General features: G+C 39.6%; 1 protein-coding gene across 1 annotated transcript in view; it reads left to right on the plus strand.

Moving 5' to 3' along the window:
- snap91a (synaptosome associated protein 91a) overlaps nt 1-13811 on the plus strand; it is a 51293-nt gene that overhangs the window by 23745 nt on the left and 13737 nt on the right. Inside the window, exons 3-15 of the mRNA XM_061051208.1 lie at nt 233-308; nt 1498-1600; nt 2017-2110; nt 2779-2890; nt 4108-4214; nt 4295-4336; nt 8398-8459; nt 8596-8604; nt 10192-10204; nt 10482-10645; nt 10748-10833; nt 11679-11693; nt 11953-12168. Coding sequence (XP_060907191.1) covers nt 233-308; nt 1498-1600; nt 2017-2110; nt 2779-2890; nt 4108-4214; nt 4295-4336; nt 8398-8459; nt 8596-8604; nt 10192-10204; nt 10482-10645; nt 10748-10833; nt 11679-11693; nt 11953-12168 — 1099 coding nt within the window. The remainder of the gene's footprint in view (nt 1-232; nt 309-1497; nt 1601-2016; nt 2111-2778; nt 2891-4107; nt 4215-4294; nt 4337-8397; nt 8460-8595; nt 8605-10191; nt 10205-10481; nt 10646-10747; nt 10834-11678; nt 11694-11952; nt 12169-13811) is intronic.

Raw genomic sequence — 13811 nt, forward strand, 5'->3', positions numbered from 1 at the left:
GTGTTTCTCAAATTATATATAGATTTAGTCTTCCTGATATGTATCGTCCATTCTATTCTGCAATAAATATGATTACTAGTTGTTTATAGTAAGAAACCCTAAACGTCTCCATTTTTGGTAATCAATGCTAACTTCAGCTACTTCTTTCAGAACAAAAATGAGAGGCTGTTTCTCATGTGTGACATTTTGTGCTTGAAGTAGAACTAAACTTCTTTTCTTTTTTCTGCTGCAGAAATTTATTCAGTTGCTGGCATCTCGAAACACATTGTTCAACCTCGCCAACTTCCTGGACAAAACTGGATCCCATGGTGAGTTTTTGTTTCTTTCCTTCCTGATTGTCCCTCCATCTTTCTTTAACCCTAAGTTCTACATTCTGGGTTTTACTCACTTAAGGGGGAATGATATGATACCCATATCATTCCCCCTTAAACAGATGAACTGAGGACAGAATCACTTGATTTTAGACAAATACAAGAAGTGCAACAGAAAAGAAGTCTATACTTTACTAGAACACCAACTTGACATGTTTTTCTATCCATTCTTCAGTCTAAGCTTTTCTATTCCCTGCTCCCCTCAATTAAACCCATCTCCATGGAGATAGATGCAATCTCCCATGGTGATAAACACTGGGTTCATAGTCTGTTTTTAATGGACATTTTGTCTACAAGGGTTGACCAGACTGGGATGAAGTTAACAGACACATTCTGTATATTAAAGTCTATGTATGTTTTCCTTAATCTTTGATGGTGCTGTTTCCCACCTGAACTAGTCTTCATGCTGAGCTATAGCGGTGTGTCAGTGAACAAGTCATCTCTAAGAGCCAGCTCCTCTCTGACAATGTTTTTCTTTACCTAGTTTTGTACATAATTACAAGACGGAATAAGAGGATGTTTGTACGACATGAATTTTAAACACAAATAAAGAAAAGGCAGAGATTGACATACAAAACGTAATTCAAAATAATGTGCCATGTGTGATCGTGTTTGATGTTTTTAATGACGTAATGTCACTTTAAGGGATGTTTGATGAGATTTAGTTTTAGTATCATTGATCAAGTCATTATTTCATTTGGCTGAAGAATCAATACTAAGTGAAAAGCTGTTCAGCCAAAAGAGACTTTTTTATTTTAATACTGAGCCAATGGATCTCACACACTGACAAAAGACAGAATCCCATCACTATTAAGCTAATAGCTCCTGGGTTTAGACTCTGTGCTCAGACGATTCATCTAAATGAATAATCACTTGGACAGAAGAAAAGAACAAAATGAAGCTTTATTTTTAAAGAATAAGATGAATCCACGTAAGACAGTTTATAACCTATACATCACATATTACATGTATAAGATGCAAACAGTACTCACCATTATTACTGAGGTTATGAAGACATGCTTGACATGCTTTGCTTGATTTATGACCCTTTCAAAGGCCTACCAATATCCTTACCTCTGCTGGCATTTGAGACTGAACATGTGCTTATGTTCTGTGTCTTCCTCAGGCTACGACATGTCCACGTTCATCAGACGCTACAGCCGCTATCTGAACGAGAAGTCCTTCGCCTACAGACAGATGTCTTTTGACTTTGTCCGAGTCAAGAAGGGGTACTGTTTTTTCCTCACGACTGTGCCTTGCTGTATGACTATTTCAGCAACATTATGGAACACAACCCCCTCTGTAGACTCAGCTACCTCCAGCCAGGCGTTTGGCAGAGTGCATGTCTTTACTGGGTGTACAGAGTGCAGGGATGAATACAGAATGTCTTATTACTCATACTCATAGGCTGGACGGCTCTGTTTAGCTAGCTGACACAAGGTCCCTCTGAATACATACATTGGCATCATGGAAAGTGAAGTGCAGACTTCAGAATAGAGATCAGACACATGGGTGAATGATATACAGTATGTGTGTCAGGTGCAGACAGTTATTCTTCAGTAAACAGACTGCATGTAGGCACCAATCTGTATGTCTAGGAGTTGCTACGTGACTCTTACTGTTTCTATATCTTCCTCTGTCTCAGAGCTGAGGGAGCAATGAGGACCATGTCAGTAGAGAAGCTGTTGAAAGGAATGCCCACCCTGCAGAGCCAGATTGACGCGCTGCTGGATTTTGAGGTGAGTGACACTCGATAATAGAGAGCAAAGCCATTTTGCAAAGGTTACTGATTTGGATGAGGGATAAAACAGAGGTGTGAGAAGAGCTGCCAATAAAGCAGACATGTGGGACTTGTCAGTTACAGACAATTTCAGTGTGTCCATTCTCAAAGGGTTTACTGATGGCTACTGGGGGCGCCGGCAGCATAGTGGTGATTGTGTTCGCCCCATGTACAGAGGCCATAGTCCTCCAAGTGGGTGGCCCAGGTTTGAGTCCGACTTCTGGCTCATTTCCCGCATGTCATTTCCCACTCTCTTCCTCCCCGACCTCTGAATCTATCCACTGTCCTATCCCTAAAATAAAGTGATAAACAGCCCCAAAACATACCTTAAAATTAAAATAGATGTCTACTGTAACAGAGACAACATGAATACCCATGGTGTAGATGTCAACCTCCATTTTCCATTTTTTCTTTCTTTGCATTGGGCTGACTTGTGAGGGACTGTAGATGTAAACTAGCTGCATCAAATGGCAACATTTATGTTTAATATTGTACATGGTCCCTTTACAAATAAAAAAATAAATAATAACATTGTCAGCCGTTGGTGAAATAGACCTGTCTGTGTTTGTTATTTTGTGTCCCATCTGTTCATCTGTGATATCTTTTACCACACTGTGCGTCTTGTAGGTGCATCAACAAGAGCTGAACAACAATGTGATAAATGCCTGCTTCCTGCTCCTCTTCAAAGATCTGATCAAATTATACGCCTGCTACAATGACGGCATCATTAACCTCCTAGGTAAAAAGTCACTTTTTTCCCTTTCTTACTTGATTGATTGAACCATCAATGAACACTGTGGATCTATTTTTTTTCAAGAATGATATAATTAACTTAAATATCCCATATACGTATATCAACAACACCATAGAAAAACCCAACCATTAAAGAAGGAATGTGTGACTTTTTGATCCAGTAGATGTGGCCCTTGAGCACCTGCATTAAACCAAAACAAACTGTTGATTGGCCGAGTATACACCTCTGCTATCCTGAAACCTCCGCTCTCCTCCAGCGGCACACCTCCACCCCTCTCCACTCGCATTGGCACGAAGGAGTTATCAGAATAAACCATAATTAAGCACCATTAAGCACAAGCATCGGACAAAATTGTCTTTTGCTTGAGCTGCAATTTCCTGTGTCCTGCATTGTTGTGTTAGCATGCTAATGTTAGCACACTTTAGTTAGCTTATATCTTCATATTGCACATAAATTAACACAGAATGGCCAAGATCTAAAGACACTTACATTACATCCAAATAAGCAGTGAGTAGGCTATGTTGCTCTTCTTTTCTCTAGTCCTTGACTAAAACAGCTTTAAACACAAGACCGTCCCGTTCCATGTAAACATGATGTAAACACAGCTCTGACAACAAATACAGCTGGCGGGACTCATGCTTCACAGTCATCGTAGACAGTCATGACTCAGAGAGACATTTACAGAGGATATACTTAATTTCTGCTTTATGTATGAGTAAGATGTCACACATTCTTCCTTTAATGTGTTAGTCTTTCTCTAAAATACTTCCATCCTTATCCAAGCAGTCCCGCTCAGCCCTGAGACATTTTTTTCTAAAATACTGATGAAATAAATGATTTTGATTGGGTCACATATCCGTAGTTCTATTTTTAAATAACACTTGCTTTGACTGGGACTATTTCTTAGGTGAATACTTTAATGAGTTTTTACAGATACAAAAACTTGCATGTCAGATCATTTCATAATAACATAGATTGTGTTTTTAATGGTTATGAAACATGCCAACCAGTGCAATTGTTCACCTGACTGATGTGTGTTCAAGCTCCCGGCACACAGGACTAAAATACATCCAGGTTAGGTACAAAGATAACATGATACACTTTTTTGTCGGTATTGTTTCCTTTCACAGGAAAAAAAAAAAAAAACATTGCGAGATTCTACTTGAATATGCATTTTCATGTTCATGGTCTCTGTTGTCTAGAGAAATTTTTCCAGATGAAAAGAAGCCAGTGTAAAGACGGGCTTGAGATCTACAAGAGATTCCTAACACGAATGACCCGCGTTTCAGAGTTCTTCAAATTAGCAGAGGTAGTGTATTAAATAATGAAGAGCATGATCTTTACTTACTGGTAACTGTTGCATTGAAATGTCCTCGTCTTCTGTTACAGCAAGTGGGAATAGACAAAAATGACATCCCTGAACTTACCCAGGTAAGACCATCAAAGGCTTCGTTTACCTTTATCTGTTTTCTAAACTTGTGTTTTCATACTTTTTAACTGAAAATGATTTGCAATTTTTTTCAAGGCTCCATACTAACAAAGCATGTGTGTATTGTGTTTTGTTAAACTGTGATGCATGTAGTTTGAATGTCTAACGCTACTTCTTCTTCTCTCCTGCTGTGCTGAGCATAATCTCTCTCCCTTGATTATAATCATTCACAGACAGCCACAGTGTATTATAAAACGGAGGCATATCCCGCTGTAAGCTTTGAGCACTTCCAACCAATGAGCTGTGGATCTGTGGTGATTGACTGCCCGTGTGGCCCCCCCTTTGTCTTTTCACTTGCAGAGATGCAGATTGATCATTGAGGCTGAGAGTGTGAGTAGTGAGTACAGTGCACAGAGCTAGCTTCTGAGAGCAAACAGCTTAGGGAAGGTCAACATATGAACTCTCTTTGAGTGCACTGAGCTGAAGCACCCTGCACAGGAGCGAGTGCACACCCAGCATTCAGACATCAGCACTGTGATGAAGTGGGATGACATGACTTGATTAGGCGATTGGTTAAGCTGTGATATGCTGAGCAATGCTGCTGACTAAGCATTGTTTCCCGCTGCTAAAACTCTGAGCTAAACATAGCTTTAGTTCAGCGACTGTATAAAGACACAGCAGATTGTAAACGTTGACCTGTGCTGCAGAGCTTCCATAACAGATAGAGTCACATGTTGCCTTTTTTGATTCCTGATTAAATAAGTGAATCCCAGTAAAAAAATAAAAAAGACACCTGATTTGTCCTGGTTTGTCCTGGAATGAGCCTCAAGTGAGTACACTCAAAAACTGTTGTGGAACCTCTATAAGCTCAAGTTGTCCTTTCAAATATGACAGTATGGATTGCATGAAAGCATGCTCTAATGCTGTCTTATTAAACTCAGACTACAGAAGCTAATGTTATGAAACCTATCCACGACATGCATTATCCTATTGATGTATAATTGAGTTGGAGATGGGGTGTTTCTGAAGATCTTCAGAAACCGTTATATCCATAACTTCTTGTTGGAGGACATGCAAGGAGGGCATAAGGTTAGCTTGAGCTAAAACTAATAACCTGTATCATGTTACTGGGCTGGATTTGTAGGTCTACATGCTAAATATTAAGCTAAGGCAAGGGGGCAGCTAGCTTAGCTTATCATTTAACCTGGAATAGGTCATGCTATCTGCCTTGACTCTGTCTGAGGGCAGAAATAAGTCCTGGCCAAAGGTAAACTTATTATCTGCGAGAGGGAGCCACTACACAATATTTGACACATTTTGAACTTTATTCTTACTAGAGTCCTGAATTTTGCTGACACATGTTTACTTATTGCCCCCCTCAACAACTTTCTTGAAGGCACATGAACAACAGATGCTATACCCAGTTTTTTTTACCCCTGAAAAGACTTCTAATATATATGTCTTGAGAGTACTTTACTTTTTAATGTTGACTGTGGAAACATTTTGGAGACTAATCTCTGTCTCCTTAGTGACTGACTCTAAATACTTGCTTGTTTCTTAGGAAAAGGTGTCCCTCAGCTAGCCTGATAATATGCCACATAAATAATGAATACAGACCTATTCCCTCCATTTTTAGATTCCAACATGTCCAATAGCAGGTGTGCAACAGTGTTTGAAGTATTACTCCTCCATAAATCAGAAGAAAGAGATCATTAATCCTCACAGCCACCATTAATCCTCACAGCCCAACCTGCATATATCAGCGTCTCCTGTGTGTGAATGTGGCACAGCATTGATGATAAAACCTTATTAATGTGTCCAGAGGAGCAAACTATATCAATCCTCCCTGTCTCTAGAGCTCAAGTGTATTAATCTCAGTTTTAGATGCCACTTTATACACTTATCCCACCCAGGATGGATTACATCTGCACAATTAGAACAGAGTAATATTACCCTCTAACCCTCCACCTAGATTAGACCACTAATGCACACTTGCATGCTAATTTTTGAGGGCAGGGAGCAGATTTAGAAAACACTCATTAAATGAAATCTGTATCAAGGATCATAGTACAAACATATACCTGTTGATGTGATGCAGTCACACCCCAATGGAGACAGTTCAGTGCTAGTCTTTTTCAACGAGAGGCGTTTCTTTATAGAGTTCTTGTGTCTGTCCTTTGTCTTCAGAACAGCCCGCTTTGTTCTTTGAAAAGAGGCCAGATACTTTAAAGTGTCTGCTTGATAAATTGTCTACACACCCCTCTCAGTGCCAAGACAAAAAAAATGATCAGCCTCTCTTTGTTGGCCTTTGGGCAGGTGTATAAAGGAAATGGAGCATGGAATTATTGAAAGTGAATTATTGACCTTTTTAACTGGCTGAAAACTGGATGCTTAAGCATCCTTGTTCCTGCATGGCAGAAGGTGATAAATGCCTGTAGAGCATGCAGATATGCATTGTGGCTGGCTGACAAACTGTTCTCACTTTAACCTTTAACTGTTTTATTTTCTGTTTTCTAATTTTTGTTTTGTTTGCAGCCTTTTTGTATCAGCTTCCTTTGTAACAAAAGGAATACAAACCAATTTACACTAAAAACTTTGGATACAATATTTTAAAATGTCATTTCATGCAGTACTTGACATCTTTTTTTAATTCATGTTATTTTATTGACTCTGCTTTTTCAGAATAGTATGTTATGGGGGGGATAGAACTTTAAGTAAGAACAAACGGCGTCACTGAAAGCATCATTTCTGCTGTAAACAAACACACAGCAAGTTTGGTGATGGAAGTTGTTGTAACCAAGATGTAGAATGTGCACTAAAGAAAGCAATGAACCCAGTGACAGACTGGGGTTCAGAGATAAATTAATCTGAGAATAGAATTAATTCTTATGAGACCCAGAGCAATGAATCGATGTTGATTGGATTATTTGGTAAAGCTGCACAAAGGAAATGATTATCAGTGAATCAGAAACTTGACACGCTCTTTACCATTAGCATAGCATGCTAGCCTGGTATGCTTGAACCATAGACTGTAAATATTAATGGACGGGGCTTATTGGCAGCAGTCTCTATGCTGTAAATCCAGTCTCAGCCTAACTTTCAGTCAACCTAACAACAGGCTGAGAGCTGGAGCTGAGGTGGGTTTTGAAGCCTCTTGACAAACTGTTACACTGTTCTCGCCTGTCAATCAGGTCAGCTACGCGCCTAACTATGGATAACACTTATCATTCATAAAATCAAATAAGACGCGTTGTAAAAAAATTCATCAGGCTGTAAACGGGTTTGTTTCTTCTGTAACAACACTTTTCCAACCTGTTGTGTTTGCAGAGGTGTCAAGTACCGAAGTACAAATACTCTGTTACTTTACTTCAGTAGAAATTTTGGGTATCTATACTTTACTGGAGTAATTATTTTTCAGCCGACTTTTTACTTCTACTCCTTACATTTTCACGCAATTATCTGTACTTTCTACTGCTTACATTTAAAAAATAGCCTCGTTACTCCTATTTCATTTCGGCTTGTTTTCAAGCTTTAGCTATAGATACTTTCCCTAGTATCTATACTTCTACCTGAGTAATGAATGTCAATACTTTTGTCACCTCTGTGTGTTTATGACTCCCGGGGCTCTTGGAGCCAGCCTCAAGCAGACCCTCGACGAGCTGCAGGATTCTGGGCTTCTGCATTGGCTTCATTTTTCAAAAATTGGAGGTTGCTGCTTGACTTAAACACAATTTGTCATCGTACCTACAGCACAAGCCCAGGAAAAGGACCCTTTTTCAGCCATGCGTCATGCATTAGATTTATATTATTTTTGATGAGGAGGATGAGGAACATGAGGACTTTGCCCAGCATAGGACACAAAGAAAAAAATGTAATTCAAAGTAGAGGTCTGAGAAGAAATCTCTCTAACCAAATGGGAGATGTGGAACGAACCTGTTCTACAGCGTATTGAACTATGTGGTCGTCTGTGTTCATGATGGAGTGTAGTGGAGTGTATCAGTACTGTCAGCCTCTCTGACCTTTACTGACCTTTGTAATGTGTTCTTAATTAATCTCTCTACAGGCCCCAGAGAGTCTTCTGGAGTCCCTGGAGACCCACCTCAACACGCTGGAGGGGAAAAAGCCGTAAGTGGTTCAGTATATCAAGGCTTTTTTTGTTATTGAAATGTAGTAACACAGAGCTGCACGCCAGAAGTCCTGTGGCCTGTTCTACTTCTGTTACATCTCTAACATGTGTTTCTTCTGTCTTCACTTCACTCAGAGAGGATAAGTAAGTACAGTCAAGGAGAATCTTATTTGACCATCATTTGTATTGGTACATTAACTTTATGTTCCATTTAGGTTTTCAGTAATTCAATAGAACTGACATCTGAACTGACATCTGACATGAGTGTATCTGTGTACTTTGTAACCATTTTGTTCAAGATGCAGGTCTATATTGTTACGAGCTAGCACCGGCTACACATATACATACAACAAAACTAGCCCTAACCTGAAGTGTGACAGAGAAGTCAAGAGATGATAGGTACGGAAAGGACTGATTCTCACATAGGGAAAACATAAGATTAGGTCAGCTCACCTACACGCGGGTCTGCCGGGGCACCGGCGGCCTGATCGCACCGGACGGCTTTTAGAGTGACGAGCCCAAGCTTCGTGTATGAGTTCAGTTTGATTTGTTGGTGTTGGATCATATAAGATACGGCTGGTTACTAAAACAAGTTCATGGGAGTGGGTCCTCGGTTAGGTCCGACAGCTTCCAAGTTGGCGTCCATACGGGTCCTCCGTCAGCTGCCACTTCACCTGTCGTATTACGTCATTTAAAGCAACAGAGCACCGCTCTAAGCGCACCTCAGGAATGGTGCGTTCAAGACTATCGGACAAACCAGGAAACACAGCTTAAACCCATTCTCTATTCTCCCCATGAAAACCAGTCCAAAGTAATTAACAAAACAGACAGATAAGGATGAAGAAGAAGAACCTTACTGATTCCTAACAATATAAACATACACTGTTTATCATTTCCTTGTTCATTATTTTTGCATTTGTGGCCTAACAGAATTTAAAACCATTGCTTTCATTGACACACTGTGCAAGTCGTGACATCGTTCAGGCATGATTACTAACATATTCATTTTCTTATTATCTAACTGTACACCACTTAAAATGTCTAAACAGCTCCACCAATTCAAAACCTGCTCAAAGATTGAAGGCCAACTGCTCCAGAGACTCTATGACTCAGCCTACAATGAAAACATGTTGAGGCTGCTAACAGCATCATCTCTGAACATTGAATATGAACCATTACCATCAAACCTGAGATACAGGGTCCCACGCCTTTAATAAGGTCAAACTGAAGCACTCTTTTGTACACCAGTCAATCCTAAAATTGAACATGGAGCTGAATCTCAGATCAAAGCACGTCGAAGGCCTCTCAGTATTTGTATGGATGTTTGAATGCTGTGTCAAATGATTGTCTCTTTGTGTCTTTTCTTCAATTTTTATGTTGCAAATGGAGCGCCTGAGATGCCTGACAAATTTCAGAATTTGCCTGACGATAACATTGAATCAACCAATCAAACAATCAATCAATTAATCGATGCACTTAAGCCCGGACTTTAACAAAGCTTGAGATGCATGCCATTTAAAAGCTTTATTAAAGAACAACCTGGGCCAAGATGTTATTACTCAGCAGCGCAGCATGGATCCATTTACTGCCCATGTTTACTAAATGGAATAGCTGAAACACGGTCTGTCTATAGAGACCAAAGTCATACTAAAGCTGGCACTTTGTTTCTAATCTCTGTAAGAGCTGTTGTCATTTAACTCCTTAATTTATGTGCTTTTTTTGTTTTTGCAGGTCCCCCACTAAGGTGAGCTTTGTTTCATGATAATCATAGTATAGGCCGAGCAGTATTAATAAAAGTCTTTATAAGCACTTTTAAATGTCCACACACTATTGCACACTACACGCTATTGCAGCATATGTTTCAATAGAAAGTGTAAAAGCATCATTTGACCTCTGATTTTACACTTTTCTTTTACTGCTTAACGCAGGCATCAAGTTGTTGTTGTGTTAAAAAGCTGTTGAATCACATCACTTTGTGTAACTTTGTTAGTCATGTTAACTGGGGTCTATCTCTGCTGCAGGATGCAACCGCCAACAACAGCACACCGTCTGCTGCAGCTGCTCCAGCAAAACCAGCGCCCCCGGCTGCACCCAGCAGGCCCCCTGCACGTCCTGGGCCTCCTGCCAAACCTCCTCCACCCTCTGTAACCCCCACCGCACCAGCTCGCAACATTGCTGCAAGCAAGTAAGAAACCCTCAACAATAAGACAAATTGTTAAACTGAACTGCATCCGTATTGGAGCATTAATGACTGCAACAGAAATAGATTCCCTTTCTCTCTGTTTAGTGCTCTTGATGATGGCTTCTTATTGGATCTAGACCCCATGTCCTCCTCATCAGCAGGGGGCGCTACAGCAACTTCAGGATGGGGAGGTGAGAACTTGTTTCTTTGTCAGTTTCCTTTTGGTTTTTTTTGCAAAGCCAAGCCCAATACTGCTTCTGTATACATCATTTCTCAGTTTAGGAAGGTCACATTATACAGTGAATCATGTGGAAAGTGGTGAATTCTTGCCAATGAAAGAGTTTAAATGAAAAAAAAACAGCTTATGAAAAGTAACTTCTGCTTGCAGATTTATCAGCTAGAGCTTACTGAAATAAAGCTCTATGAGTTTGTTGATGATACTATCTCTCGATGACTTTCTTTGATTAACAAATGTAAAAGTAGGCTTACCATTAGTTACAACTGTAGGTACTAAAGTTAGCCTGACATGCAGATAGATTATAACGGAGCACTGAGTGAATGCTACTTTCAAAATCATGCTAGTTTTTGAAAATTTCCAACCCTGCCTTTAAAGTCCCTGCAGAATGATTTTAAAGCCACAGTAACACTAAATCCAATGTAAACTGATAACTGAGAAAAAGAGAAGGCAATTGATTAAAAAACAACAACAGAGTATGCTTAGGAAAGGTAAGTAAAGCAGGTCATGTCATTAGAATAAACTGAAACAAATGGTGATCTTTTATAGGTGACTCCCCACAATGAGATTAGAGAAGATTAACCATTTTCAGCTGCTGTCTGAATTACAAAGATTTTCATTATAAAGCTGTTGTAGCTCTTTCGACCACTCTCTGATTACCCCCACATCTTCACTGATACTCTACTGATACTCAGCTCGCAGCTACAGCTGTCAACATTTCATCAAAACTCTCCACACTTAAAAGAAGTCATGTATTCACTCTCTCTCACTTCTGTCTCTCTCTGTCTGTTTATTGTGCAGATCTATTGGCTGTGGGTGAGTATTATGATGACAGCACTCTGCTATGGACTAAATATAAGAAATGCCTGCAGGCACTTCATTCACTCTCCAACTTGGCTTTCTACCTAAATTTCTTATTGCCTCTTTGTCAAGCTATTTGGACCTTTAGGACTCCCATTTTTTCAGTCTCTCTGACTCTTTCATTTTTCTGCCATCTTCTTTTTTTCTCCATATTCCGCTCTCTTGGGGTTGTGACTGGGTCCTGGTATTTGGATTATGGGGTTTATCCACATAGCAACTCCGACCGTCACTGATGAAGCCTCTGAAGCTCTCATGGCGGAGGACGAGTCTGATGCTGCTGCTGATGTCGCAGCCACTGCTTCCCCTGCAGCCCCCGCGCCTACAGCCCCCGCTGCCACTACCACTGCTGCCAAAGCTGTAACGGTGCCCACCTCACTGCCCGTCTCAGCCCCTGCTGCCCCTGCTGCCTCAGACATGGACCTTTTCGGAGGTCAGTCTGGTTCGAGGATAGGATGTAGACAGGAAAACACTACATGACAGCTTGCCTGCTTGTCAGAAACTATCCCCATTATTAGCTTCCCTTTTTTATAAAGTCAGTACAAAGCAGTAGAAATAATATGATTCTACTTCCTGAACGTCATGATCGTCAATCAACAAAAACTGAATGACTCTGTCCAATCAGATTACAGGTTTCTTTCAACATTTATGAAGATTGAGGATAATCCTGAGGTGACTTAAAAATAAAATGTAGTAGAATCATGCCAGAAACAAGTAGATTATGACTCTTTAGTTAACAGATGGCACCTTAGCACCAGTTTGTACTTGTCATGTATCGATACATCTGAGTCACAGAGTTACACATCCATTCTTAAAACTAATACTAACCCAACAGTCTTAAGAAAAAGACAGAACGTTGTGAAACAACAGTTATTGGAATATTGGAGGTATTTTAGGAACCTTCAAGACTGTTTTTAACATATTTAACATAATAATGAACAAAACATTTTGTCTGTTGGTATTCAAAAAAATCTTTCTTTATTTAGTATTTGACATATGACAGATGACATTAAACAATCAAATAAGTAACGAAGTGCAATTTATTTTAAAGTTTGTAATTTAGGTGAATGTGGTACAAAATTGAGCAAGAAGAATGGCTTTTTCTTCATATCCGGAACAGGAAAACTTCTAAAACAAAAGTCCTCCAGAAGCACTTTCAGAACAGACGTTAATTCATAAGACTTTGTTCAGACTTCAGAAGATTGTCAAATGTAAAGAAATGTAAAAAAAATAATAATGGATGCATAGTACTGTGACTCAAATGTCATGGTTTTCTATCCTTTTCCTCTTTCTAAAGTTGTTTACATCCTGTTTGTTGCGGCCATGTACACTTAACGTGTTGAATGCTGACATATAATGTCAAGTGTTCACACTCTGTTTTGCATTGAGCTCAGAGCAAAACACTTATTATTTGTGGCACATGCCAAAAATATGAGCCAGCACAGTGGATTACTTTTGCTTTTCACTGGGTTTACTCAGAGCTGCACGATTACAAAAAAGGCACAAACGAGTTTAAATATTAACATGTACACAGTCAACAGAGAGTTTCATCATAATCTTGTGCACCAATAAACCCACTGGAATGTAATACATCTGCTATTATGACTTGTATTTTGGGGATTTGCTGCTTTTTGCTGCTTTTGTAAAGCAACCGTTAATGATTCCTCCCCCCCTCGATGGCTTACTAACAGTTTCATAAATGTGTCACTGTGATGAAAAAATTGATTTTATAATAAACTAATTTGGCATTTTGTTGAAAACACTAACTTGAGCTCTAACTTTGGAGAAGGATCAAATGTCTGCTGAATAAGCCATATTGATTCACAGAGAGATTTTTCCTTGTCTTTCCCTGAACTTAACATTTCCCCTCTTGTCACAGAGTACAGAAAACTTGTGACAACTTGCCTCATTTCACAAACCTGCACTGGTAGTGCGCTCACTGAATGAAGCATTATGCAGCCCCTTCAAACTTCAAATGTGATTATAGTATAACCACATCGTTCCCTGTGAGAAACTGGGCTGCATATTTCTTGTATTCTCTGCTTTTTCCTGATTCTGACCTCTCATTTTTGTTTT

The sequence above is a fragment of the Labrus mixtus genome, chromosome 11, assembly GCF_963584025.1.
Source record: "Labrus mixtus chromosome 11, fLabMix1.1, whole genome shotgun sequence".
Taxonomy (NCBI): Eukaryota; Metazoa; Chordata; class Actinopteri; order Labriformes; family Labridae; genus Labrus; species Labrus mixtus.